A 13,693-nucleotide genomic window follows, 5' to 3' on the forward strand; every position below is an offset into this window, starting at 1 on the left:
CAACCAATGGTGCGAGTTTGGGGCAGGGCGATCTGTTTTTTGACCAGTGGCAGATAAGTGTGCAGGATATCTGTTTGAAAACACACTATTTTTGCATTTCAATTTGGTGATGCTAGTGGCACAGAAATTACACACTTTACATTTAAAAGTATAATATTGTATTCACTTTTAACCTATTTGGTTTTGGCATTGATTTCTTTCTTGCTCAAGATCTAGACACAATGTGAGTGTGCAAAACATGTCTGTTTACTGTATAAAAACAAACGGACCCACATTATGTTAGGTGTCTTTAACTACTACTGTATGTACTTAAGTAGTACATTGTATCGAATGCTTACTATGTAATTAAGAAGTACAATGCTAATGTACATACATAATTGTTGTTAGAGTATTGAACTTACACTTAAATTACCTGCATTTAATTACATCTGTAGTTACACTGTTAACCTTACCCCTTAACCTAACCATACCCCAACACTTACCTCAAACCCTAACACTACATCTAAACCTATCTGTACCTCAACCTCAGTAGCAGCAGCGGAAAATTTTGTCAAGCCTTTAGGCAATTAGCCAATTAGCTTCTGATAGGCCAATTGGCTAATTGGAGTCAATTGGAGGTGTACCTGTGGATGTATTTTAAGGCCTACCTTCAAACTCAGTGCCTCTTTGCTTGACATCATGGGAAAATCAAAAGAAATCAACCTCATAAAAAAAACTGTGGACCTCCATAAGTCTGGTTCATCCTTGGGAGCAATTTCCAAACACCTGAAATACGCAAGTATAAACACCATGGGACCACCCAGCCATCATAACGCTCAGGAAGTAGACTCATTCGTTCTCCTAGAGATGAATGTAGTTTGATGCGAAAAGTGCAAATAAATCCCACAACAGTAAAGGACCTTGTGAAGATGCTGGAGGAAACAGGTATACAAGTATCTATATCCACAGTAAAACGAGTCTTATATCAACATAACCTGAAAGACTGCTCAGAAGCCACTGCTCCAGCCAGATTACAGTTTGCAATTGAACATGCGGACAAAGATCTTACTTTTTGGAGAAATGTCCTCTGGTCTGATGAAATAAAAATTGAACTGTTTGGCCATAATGCCCATCGTTATGTTTGGAGGGTGAGGCTTGCAAGCCGAAGAACACCATCCCAACCGTGAAGCATTGGGGTGGCAGCATCATGGTGGTGCTTTGCTGCAGGAGGGACTGGTGCACTTCACAAAATAAATGAGGAAGGAAAATTATGTGGATATATTGCAGCAACATCTCAAGACATCAGCCAGGAAGTTAAAGCTTGGTCGCAAATGGACAATGACCCCAAGCATACCTCCAAAGTTGTGGCAAAATGTCAGTACTTTGATAAAAGTACTGGAGTGGCCATCACATTTACATTTATGCATTTGGCAGATGCTTTTATCCAAAGCAACTTACAGTGCCCTTATTACAGGGACAATCCCCCTGGAGCAACCTGGAGTTAAGTGCCTTGCTCAAGGACACAATGGTGGTGGCTGTGGGGATTGAACCAACAACCTTTTGCTTACCAGTTCATTGCTTTAGTCCACTACACCACCACCACCACTCCATCACAAAGCCCTGACCTCAATTCGATAGAAAATTTTTGGGCAGAACTGAAAAAGCATGCGTGAGCAAGGAGGCCTACAAACCTGGCTCGGTTACACCAGTTCTGCCAGAAGGAAATGGCCAAAATTCCAGCAACTTGTGGAAGACTACCCAAAAAGTTTGACCCAAGTTAAACAATTTAAAGGCAATGCTACCAAACACCAACAAAGTGTTTGTAAACTTCTGACCCGCTGAAATAATTCATTCTCTTTACTATTATTCTGACATTTCACATTCTTAAAATAAAGTAGTGATCCTAACTGACCTAAGACAGGGAATGTTTTCTTTGATTAAATGTCAGGAATTGTGAAAAACTAAGTATAAATGTATTTGGCTAAGGTGTATGTAAACTTCTGACTTCAACTGTAGTTACGCAATAATGACATTGCATTGTATGTATTTTAATATCAGTACATAGTTGTTAAAGACATCTAATATAAAGTGGGACCAAACAAGTCAAATGCGGCTCACTGCTGCCATTATTTATCGCTGATCAGGCGGAGGGAGACGAAGCGTGCATTAGCATCTGTCAGTGGGAGGTCGTTAACACTTGACCATCGGGACTCCCTGCTGAGTTAATGGCTTCAAAAACTGAAAAAGTATATCAGGCTTGCTTGAAAAAAAATTTCTGTTGCCAAGCTGGCCTCTTGTGTTCTCTTCAAGTGACCAATGAGCTTCTTTTACTGAAGAACTGACAAGACGTCGTGGTGATCTGAATGTTTGAATCTGTGATCGCACTCAGCTGCATATCATCACAAACGGTGATTGTAATCCATAGTTATTCTGTTACCAAGTGTTATTTCTGGCACCAACAGTTATTTCAGCGAGCTCCACATGCAGGGAATCAGAGAGACAGAGTTGCGGTTAGTCGGTAGGTTTGTCACCCCTCCACCATTCTTAATCTGTAAGTATGTCATACCTCTGACTGAAAGAGCGAGATCTCACCAAAACAGTCTGCACACCCCAGGCAAAAATCAAATCTAGTCTGCTAGTGTGGCGCCAGCTCTAGGCAAAAAGAGAAAAAAAACAGCCATTCCAATTTTACCCATTGCCCACATCATATGTGCATGGAGTAACTCAATTCAGCAATAATGAAACAGAAGGAAAGTGTCAAGAATAGATCCTTCCTTGCAAAGTGCTTTATCTTGCTTTCGCAGTACATCCTGTATGATCAGGTTGAGGTTTGTAGCCAGCATCCAAGCTATGAGTGCGTGACAAGTCCAGATAAAGCCAGCTGATTACTGATATGCCAACAGCAGCCCAGGCCCTGCTACAGAAAAGAAAACACTCTTCACCATTGTAGGATCAATGGTAAAGCTGTTGCAGAGGCATTTTCAACAAGGAGGCAAAGGCAAAGCCTTTATCCTAAAAAAGTTAGGATAAAACAATTAACAGTACAAAAATAAAACAAAACAAATGGCAAAATATGAGATCAAAGAGTCTGAACTCAGTCCAACAGCGACACCAGCAGATAAAGTTTCAGATGGAGGCAGCATCTCGTTGCCTCTCTAACCTCATTGTGCTCAGATGGAGTTTGAATTAGCAAGCATTCCACTGACTTGTTTGAACACTCCTTCAATGTTAAGTCTCTGGGATTTTCTGATTTTTGATAGTCCGCATTACGAAACCCATAAGTTTGTAAGCACACAATTCGAGAACAATCTGAAGATTTGTACCAGCCAGGTTTAATGTAGTTTGAAAGCTCTTGGAGGAGTTAATGTTAGAAAGTTTGGTCTCGATTAAGGAATTTTGAAAAAACCCTAAACCAAGTTGCCAATCCGGAAATGTTAAAATACTACCAATTTCAAAAGTATAACTACAAGACGTAAATAATATGCGTGTTAACCTGATTTTATTGAGATAAAATGGCTTACTAACATTTTCTGTGTAAAGTTATATGCAATTTTACAACTTTGCTATGACAACATAATGCCATAAAACCTAAAACGGTCATAAAAACTAATATTCAAACAACTTTACAGATCAAATTATACAGCTGTAAAAGAAAAATGTATGTGAAAGCATTTTTTATAATAATATTAGCATCACATTTCTGCCTTACTGTAAACTATTTTGCTTTTTTTATGAAAATGAGGGACAAATCAAAATAATTTTTTGTGGTAATCAATGTTAACCCACAGATGTTGTCATCTGAGATTAACTTGTATTGAACCTGGAATATTCCTTTGAATGATTACAAATAGTGACCGTTGTCCACAGCATGGCTGTATAACTGACCGCTCGTCCAGGGAATCTTTGTTCCATACTTCACTTTGGTCTCTACAAGTAGCTAATAAAATAAGCTAGAGGGGTCCATGGGTCTATAAAGATGAAAACTCCTGCCTTAAAGAATGCAATGAAAGCATCCACTCATGCTTGGATGTACGATGGTGAACTGATGTAACGAGAGGTAGATGTCCAGACATGAAAAGGTTATTTCCTTTTACAACTGATGGGTGTTGACTCAGTGCGAGTACCCTGTAATATCACTCTCTGCTCGACACCTGAAATCAGCACATCTTTTTTCTTTCTCTCTCTCTTCCTGGCATTCGCCTGGACAAGAGTGTACAGGCATAAAAACATTTGAAAACTACCTGCACACTCTGACCTACATTTAAGTCCTTATAGGTGAAGTGTGTGATTATTTAGGTGTTAACATACTTCCATTCTAATTTAATACACAGAGAAAACTACAGGTAAATCATTGGTAGGTTGATTCCCATGAAAAGTGTAAATGCTTGACACTTTTAAAACATTGCTTTGTTTGAGCATCCCAACCAGCCTGACACAGCAACATTGGCTGGATGAATGGCATACATTTAGGGACTATCTATTCCACCAATGGCAGACAGTGGTTTGGGCAACCTGCTTGTAAACAGTCATCATTTTTGCAATGCTATTTGGTATCTAGTGGAGCAGATATAACACACTACATCTTTTACATGGAAGGAAAAAACATGAATAATTAATTTCAATAAATCACAGCATAACACAGTCTGAATTCACCTTATTGTATATTATACTGAGCGGCAATGATGAATTTCAAAGTAATGTACAAATCATAAACAATCTAAAATATACAATTTTTATAGAGCAAGTGCAATCACATTATATTACAAATACAAAACCTATTAAAACCTAATAAAATTATTAAATCCAGATGGAGCTATTTGGGCATCCCAAATCAAAGACTTTTACAACTGTTAAAAAGTGCATATGCACTGGGAAGACCATGATATGAACATTTCTAAAATAAATAAGAGAACTTTAGATTAGCACAAAGTCTCATATCAGCATTGTCTTTTAGGAGATGACGGCAGTTGACAGCAGTCAAAGGAATCCAGGGACTTCACCTAAATATGCCACCAGCTACAGTGATTTTAGCCACCTGAGTCTTAGCCTTCTTTACAAAACCTAAAAAATGACATCATCCCTTGAGTTTTGTGGGCATTTGAAGAGATTAGGTGTTATTAAAGGTATGAATGAAAGAATTGTAACAGTAGCCAATGGAAGGGATGGCGTAGCCAATAGGTGAATTTTAGCCATTGGTTACCTCTAAAATGTTCTGAGAGAAGAAAACAGAAAAGATCAAAAGGAATTAAGCCGTCCTGAGACCGTCCTGCAAAACACATACAGTATTTGATGTGTAAACTAAAAACAAGCTGAAACTTTTGCCTGTCGTTTAAATAAAATACTGCTGATGGACTCCCTTTTAATATGAGCACTAAAAATGCAAATAAATAGCTATTTCCACACATCTACATTGCATGTTGCCCAACATTTGTAGTTCATGTGTTGCTTTGTGGATAAAGAGCTACCGTCCAGTCACAGTTGAGTCCGTAAGGGGACATGGAACAAAAAGGAAGACAGCTTTTGTTCCCTTGTGCTGAATTAAAGTGATGAAAGAAGAGAGCCCAATTCATTCTGTGCTTCCTCATCCTCTAGAGTGAACACAAAACAATTCAGTTACTGGGAAGAAATTACAAGAAATATAAAGCATAAAGTATAGTGAAAAATACAGTGCTTGAAGTGGGAAAAAAATGGATGCTCCAAAATAATAAACAATAATGTATAATTTATATAATGTATATATAAGTTGTGTAATCTACCACATTTACATTTTATTTGTATTCCTTAAAGAGAAATTGTATGCGTTCAAATTGAATTTCAGCACATAAAATTAATCGCATTAACTCTATAAAAAAAAGAAAACAAATTGTTTAGACCCCCCTGTTTGCTTGCCGAGTGAAGCTGTGGTCTGTTCATGTCATAAAATATTTTAAAACAATTCAATAATTTTGTTTGTGGCAGACGGTTTGCACATTGGAAAAACTATCACTGTTGATGCATACTCTATTGTCCACCCCTTAAGTTCACATACCTGTAATACCATCTGTCAGATGGCCCATCATATTTAAATGGGCAGTTCTTAGCCAAATTAAAGGGTTAGTTCACCCAAAAATGAAAATTCTCTCATCATTTACTCACCCTCATGCCATCTAAGACCAGTCCATGGATCGCCACCTTACCGTGGTGGAGGGGTTTGAGTGCCCCAGTGACCCTGGGAGCTAGGTTGTCTGGAGCATTAGCTCCTGGTAGGGCCTCCATTGGCAAACTGGTCCCAGGCGAGGGGCCAGACAAAGAGCAATCCAACCTTACCACCTATGATGAGGTCACTAAATGGAAGTGGAGTCACCTCGCCTGGATTAGGGAGACCGGGGCACTCTCCTGGAGACAGGCCTGGGAGAGGAGCTCGTAGGTGAGCACCTGGTGGCTCAGCCTTAAAGTATAACATGAGGTCACCTCCTTGTGGGCTCACCACCTGCAAGGAGGAAAATAGGGGATGGGTGTAATGCCCAATGGGTGGTGGACAAAGGCGTAATCCTATAGAGACTGTACCTTGGCTACGGAAACTGGATTTTGGTAAGTGGAATGTGACCTCACTGGTGGGGAAGGAGCCGTAGTTGGTGCGGGAGGTTGAGCGATACCAACTAGATACTATATACACTGCCTGGCCAAAAAAAAAGTTGCCGTTTGGATTTAAATAATGGTTATGATCTGGGGTTCCTTCAATTGGTGCCGAGCCTCATAAGTCCCCGGTTTTAGTTTAGCCCGGTAGACGAGAGGGTCGCCTTAATGTGACTTTGTGTTGCAGAGGGAGAGGCTCTAGCTCTGGTTTGTGCCTATGCACTAAATCGCAGCTAGGAAAATACGGCCTTTTTGGAGGCCCTGAGTGATGTCCTGGAAGGGGTGCTGCCTGGGGGCTCTATAGTTCTGCTGGGCAACTTCAACACCCATACTGGCAACGATGGAGAAACCTAGAGGGGAGTGATTGGGAGGAATGGCCTGCCCAATCTAAACCCGAGCTGTGTTTTGTTTTTGGACTTCTGTGCTAGTCATTGATTGGCCATAACAAACACCATGTTCGAACATAAGGTTGTTCATAAGTGTACCTGGTACCAGAGCACCTTATGCCAAAGGTCAATGATCGACTTTATTGTTGACACATCCCCTATGGAGGAGGCAGGGACAGAGGACTCAGGGGGATCTTGGGCCATTTCACCGGCTGAAGTCACTGAGGCAGTCAAAAAGCTCTGAAGTGGTAAGGCCCCGGGAGTGGACGAGATTCGCCCTGAGATGCTGAAGGCCCTGGATGGTGGTGGGCTTTCATGGCTGACACACCTCTTTAGCATCATGTGGAAATCGGGGACAGTGCCTGGGGATTGGCAAACGGGGGTGGTGGTTCCCAATTTTAAAAAGGGGGACCAGAGGGTGTATTCCAATTATCAAGGGATCACAGTTCTCAGCCTACCTGGGAAAGCCTATGCCAGGGTGCTGGAAAGAAGACTCCAAACAATAATTGAACCTCAGCTAGAGGAGGAGCAATGTGGATTCTTTCACGGTCATGGAACAGTGGATCAGCTCTTTACCTTGGTGAGGATCCAAGAGGGGGAGTGGGAGTTTGTTCACCCAGTTTACATGTGTTTTGTGGACTTGAAGAAAGCTTTTGACCATATATCCTGGGGTGTCTTGTGAGGGGTACTAAGGGAGTATGGGGTCCCGGGGCCGCTAATGCGTTCCATCAGGTCTCTGTATATCCGGTGCGAGAGCTGTGTCCGCATTCTCGGTAGTAAGTCAAGCTTGTTCCCAGTAGATGTTGGTCCGCCAAGGCTGTCCCTTGTTACCTATCCTGTTTGTGACACTCATGGACACGATTTCAAGGCGCAGCCGAGGATCAGAGTGTGTCCAGTTTGGGGGCCTCAGGGTTTCATCTCTGCTTTTTGCAGACGATGTTGTTCTGATGGCATCGTCAGGCTGCAAACTCCAGCGTGCACTGGGGCTGTTTGCGGCTGAGTGTGAAACGGTTGGGATGAGCACTTCCAAATCTGAGGCCATGGTTCTCTATTGGAAAATGGTGGATTGTCCCCTCCTGATTGGGAGTGAGCTACTTCCCAAAGTGGAGGAGTTTAAGTATCTTGGGGTCTTGTTCATGAGTGAGGGTAAACTGGAGCATGAGATTGATAGGCGGATCGGTGAAGTGGCAGCAGTATTGCGGTCGTTGTACCAATCAATCTATGTTCCTGCCCTCATCTATGGTCATGAGCTTTGGGTAGTGACCGAAAGAACGAGGTCGTGGATACAAGCGGCCGGAATGAGTTTTCTTCGCAGGGTGGCTGAGCTCACCCTAAGAGATAGGGTGCGAAGCTCAGACATCCGGGAGAGGCTTGGAGTAGAGATGCTGCTCCTCTGCATTGATAGGTGCCAGTTGAGGTGGTTCAGGGATATGGTCAGGATGCCCCCTGGGCACCTTCCTAGGGAGACATTCTGGGCATGTCCAGCTGGGAAGAGACCCAGGGGCAGACCCAGAACATGCTGGAAAGATTATGTCTCTCGGCTGGTCTGAGAACGCCTTGGGATCCCCCAGGAAGAGCTGGAGGATGTGGCTGGGGTAAAGGACATATGGGCTGTCTTGCAGAGTCTGCTGCCACCACGACCCAGACCCGGATAAGCAGAGGAAAATGGATGGATGGATGGATGGATGGATGGATGGATGGATGCCATCTAAGATGTGTATAACTTTCTTTCTTCAGCAGAACACAAACAAAGATTTTTAGAAGAATATCTCCGCTCTGTAGGTCCATACAAAGCAAGTAAATGTTGGCTTTTAAGCTCCAAAACACAGATCAAGTCAGTATAAACAATCCATCAAACTCTAGTGGTTAAATCAATGTCTTCTGAAGTGATCGAATTGATTTTGGGAGAGAACAGATGGAAATGTAACTCCTTTTTCACTGTACAGCTTGGCATCAGTCTCCTTGGTGACTGTGATTTTAAGCTCGATTACACTTCCTATAGCGGCATCTAGCACTCTGTGCATGCGTGAAGTACTAGGAAGTATAATTGAGCTTGAAATTATGATCATGCCTAGAGACTGCAATGGCAAGATGTACAGTGAAAAAGGAGTTATATTTAGGTCAGTTTTCACCCAAAAATAATTGGAATGCTTCAGAAGACATGGATTAAACCACTGGAGTCTTATGGATTCCTTTTATACAGTCTTTATCTCCTTTTTGTTGCTTCAAAGATTTGCCCACCATTCACTTGCATTGTATGGACCTACAGAGCAGAGATATTCTTCTAAATATCATTGTTTGTGTTCTGCAGAAGAAATTAAGTCATACACATCAAGGATGGCATGAGGGTGAGTAAATGATGAGAGAAAGTTCATTTTTGGGTGAACTTTCCCTTTAAGTTAAAATATACACCAAATTTAATGCTGAAAGTCAAAATGTAGTCAACGAAGAAAAAAAACAATGCCCGGTACTATTAATAGTTCAGAATTGGCAATTCTCTGTACCGGCCCACTTCAAGCACCACTGTTACATCAAAGGTTTCTAAAAAATAAGACACCTCTTTAGTCACAATACTCATTGCAGAAGCAGCGTCACACATCTGTCTGGCTTGAATGCTCTGACCCAAATCTTTGTAACATCGACAAGAGAAAAGTGATATATTGTGTTATATGCCATTAAAGTAAAACATTGCCAGATGCTCTAATGCTCTCTTGCCCTCAATGTTTCTTTATGGCAATCTTTTATGGCTTTGTTGCGAAACCTGGTGAATTTCCTACATAGTCAGAATTTTATGGCATATACAATACATTGCTGCCTATTTAGAACGCTCCAAATTGGTTTTATTTCAGTAAGAATGCAGGTTTAGAAGGCAGCTGCCGCTGAAGGTAGTAGACAGCAAGGCAACTCAAGGTTTTGAAACAGAGCCAACATACTACCCGCCACTTTATTATATATATGTAATCAATATTCATTATTAAGAGAACAATGTAATAATATTCCAAACAATAGTGCTGTTACCTTGGCTAAAAACACATAGTTGAATTTTGAGTACTTTGGACTGATCTCTTCTGCCTTTAGAATCGAACAAAGGACAAAGAGAGTAAATGGACACAATTAGAACACATATCAGACATCCACAGTCATATACTGTATCTGTGCATCATCATCAATGGATGAACCCTTGTGCACCCTTCATTACGGGTGCATTCTTGTGGTCTTTGGGGTCAAATTTCACCCCAAACAATAACCATGTAATTTTGTACCATAATCATGGATTTTTTTTAAACAAATGTAATAACACTAACTTCACTAATTTATAAACTCTAAAGTTGTGCAGTTTTTTGGGGGTTGTGGTATTTTTATTTTTTTCACCTTATTTACCTTGAAATCAATAAACTACACCATTAATTTTCATATACAGTAAAATCAGAACATTTTATGTTACATTTACTTTAGTGAAGATCTACATTTCTCAGTTTCATTCAGGGAGAAAATATGAAAAAGGTGTCATGCATTAGGAGCAGATTGCTGCAATTTTTTTTGCATTTTAGGTGTAGTTAATTAACATACAAGAAGATGAAAAAGTAGAAATAAGGAATGCACTGCTTTCAACCAAAAGTTTATAGCGCATTCCCCAGCTCTTTGCATGTTAAATTAGGTATTAAACAATTATCATTGTAGGTCGTAAAACCTCCACTCTATAATCAGGGCAATATATTACACCGTCGACATTTACAAGACTTACACAATCACATGAAAGATAACACTGCAGTAGCCAAATACAGCTGATGTTGCCAATTATCATCTTGGTAAAACTGGCGCAACAGGAGGTAAATTTTTATAATTTTTCTCCATAGAGATTTTTATTGATAATTTACAGTGAAGAACTACACATGTATCCACATTTTCCTTGAGCAACCACTGGGGCGGCTCCATGATGATTCTAATTGCCACTGGAATGTTTTATGGTTTCAGTCTCCATAAAATGCAATGTAAAAACTACCAAAGTGAGCAATCAACATGAAGTAGTAAATAAAATCACCATAACTAACCTCGGGCCATTGCTTTATGTCATCTACCCACTCCTTAAACTTTGGCGGGTGAGGCACTGGTTACGATTGTAAAGTATCAATCATCAGATTATCTGCTAAAAACGTACGCCAATGTGAATGAAACCACTGGAGATGGAAAATGAAAACAGGCTTCCGTTATGCATCGTGGAACACTTCCATGTTCGTAAAAGAGGTGGATCGTGCACATTTCTTTTTTTTAGGGAGAAAAATTGAAACTTCAGAAAACAATAAACTTCAAATGTTTTGTATTTTACACAGTACTAACTATGACTTATATTAAATAGTTCTATATTGTACGGTTGTATTTGCAAAGCTTCATGGCATAAGTGGCTCATTGTCACAAAAAACATCTTGTCCCTTCCTCTTTTTAAATTTTTTCAATATTCTTTTCGATTTATTTATTTATTTTTGTTATTAATCAAACGTTGTACTGTTGTAATTCATCTTGGAGCAGGCTTGAAATTTTTTCCCAGAACCAAAGCAGTTAAAAAAGAGGGGGTCGCTGTTGTGCTCTATTATGCCTGATAGCACTAATTTTCCGGTGACATCAGTTATATCGAGCTGGTTTCTGCATGAAGCAGGATGATTCAGTGACTGTGTGTGTGAAGAGTCATGTTATTTGGTTAAATGTGCGGTTCTGCTGGTGGAAGGTTTTTTGTTTTTTGATCTAATTATTAATGATAACTGATTATAATACTGATAATTAAAGATAAAGTGACACAACTTCCCTAAATTTCCCATTCTCTCAGTCTAGCTGTTGTATATCACTCCAGAATGTTTTTTAGAGAGCAGAACAGATCTTAGCAGAGTTGCTAAGCACAGGCCACTTACAGAAGTGATGGGCGAGGTTTAAAGGACAGAAGAACATCTGAGGCAACTTCCATAATGTAACTGTAGGTCAATTATAACTGAACAGGGCTTATTTAAACTGGGACCCCAAGAAAAATCCCTCTGCAGCACTAATTAAGTGGATCTCTGTATAATTATGCCTTGTCTATGGCAGGAAAATTTGGAAGTTGGATTAGATTTTTTCATTGCTGAGATTGTCAGAGTTAAAGAAGCGATAGCAAAGATGATTGAGGGTGATTTTTTTCTAGGTTAAAATATTTTTATCTCAGTTTATTATGCAGAGACAAAGCCGCCCCCACCTTGAAGAAGTTCTGTAGGGCATCCTGGACTGTGGCACTGGGAGGTTCTCCGAACAGAGTCGCAGCAATTTTCCTCTCAATCCATGTACACACTGTGACACCTGCACGCACACAATTATGAAGAGTTTGAAGATCAGCGAATGAGAACTTGCATTTTGAAAGTGCAGGTAGACTTGTTCATTTAATAAGAACACAGCAGTGTTCCCACACTTTTTTACCAATGACTTTGAGTTTTTCATGACTGCATAACATGCTCATGAGCTTTTTTTTTTTTTTTGTTATCAATGCCAATCGTTTTCAGGTTAAAATTAATTAATGTAAAAGGGAAAGTGGATATTTTATGGTCCTGTAAAACAGGTTACCATTTTTGTATTAAGTTTTTCACCATTTTTAATCACTGTTGTGCCTTCACTAATTCATTTTAAATGGCGTGAGGTGTGACAGATGATTACGTCACGCGAGTGGCTGTGTGAACTCGGCCCTCTCACGAATATGCATTGGAGAGCTTAAATATTAATAGCGATTGTATCACTTTAGAAGACATGAATTGGATTTCTTTTACTACGATTGTCTCTGTTTTGTGGAGCTTTAAAGTGCTGATAATCATCCACTTGCAATGTATGGACCTACAGAGCTGAGATATTCTTCTAAAAATCTTTGTTTGTGTTCTGAAGAAGAAATAAACTCATATACACCTGGGATGGCATGAGGGTGAGTAAGTGGTGAGAGAATTTTGGGTGAACTATCCCTTTAATAAAGCATGTAGGTATTTTGTCCAGAATTAGTTAATATGTTAACTAATGTAGTTGACTAAAGCGTTATGTGTTATTATAAAGTGTTAACATCATACCGCAAAACCTGTTAACTTTCCAGAAGTATTTAATGTCAACTACCCATATTCACTATAGAAATTTCCATGACTTTTGACATTTTTATGAATTTACAGGACTTCTCCAGACCTTTAAAATATTTCTTCTGAAGTGTCTTACGCAAACACATAAAAACCCACCGCACACGTCTATCATTCACCTCTCTCTCTCTCTCTCTCTCTCTCTCTCTCTCTCTCTCTCTCTCTCTCACTGCTAGCCTCTGCAGATGTGATGTGTTTGGAAATCTAGCTGACAATGAAGATAAAATGCAACATATATCAGAGACAATCAGATCTTATGAAATATGTGTGTGTATGTGTGTGTGTGTGTATGAGCATGTGTGTGTGGTACCCTCAATCCATTTCCTCTCCTCTCAGATACGATTATGAACACTTACTCACAGATACCTGACGTTACACTCCCATCAACATGTCCAACTATTAAAATCAGATGAAAGGAAGAAATCATGCCGAGATTACCTCACATTACTTTATTTCAATTTTTTTTTCTGAGGTTTTAGAAAGTCTCCTCCACATGTAGTATAGATTTGTGCCCATGCCAAAGCATTATATCCAGGAGTATCTTTGAAGCAGGAGTATAGTGGGAAGCAGGAGTTTAGCATA

At 40.0% G+C, this 13,693-nt stretch overlaps 1 protein-coding gene across 9 annotated transcripts in view; it reads right to left on the minus strand.

Annotated features, from left to right (window-relative positions):
* Positions 1–5,420: 5,420 nt before the first annotated feature.
* LOC127414417 (regulator of microtubule dynamics protein 2-like) overlaps positions 5,421–13,693 on the minus strand; it is a 44,762-nt gene continuing 36,489 nt past the window's right edge. The window contains exons 7-10 of one of the 9 annotated variants that reach the window (XR_007892792.1): positions 12,202–12,302; positions 9,999–10,052; positions 9,538–9,608; positions 5,502–5,567 (exon numbers count right to left, since the gene is read on the minus strand). Coding sequence is in view for 6 of the 9 variants with exons in the window: in XM_051652428.1 (XP_051508388.1) it covers positions 6,212–6,448 (237 nt within the window). In the remaining 3 variants the exon portion in view is untranslated. Of the gene's footprint in view, positions 6,449–9,537; positions 9,609–9,998; positions 10,053–12,201; positions 13,508–13,693 lie in introns of those variants that run through there. The other 8 variants (XM_051652430.1, XM_051652429.1, XM_051652431.1 and 5 more) reach the window with 8 other exon arrangements.

The sequence above is a fragment of the Myxocyprinus asiaticus genome, chromosome 23 (assembly GCF_019703515.2).
Source record: "Myxocyprinus asiaticus isolate MX2 ecotype Aquarium Trade chromosome 23, UBuf_Myxa_2, whole genome shotgun sequence".
Taxonomy (NCBI): domain Eukaryota; kingdom Metazoa; phylum Chordata; class Actinopteri; order Cypriniformes; family Catostomidae; genus Myxocyprinus; species Myxocyprinus asiaticus.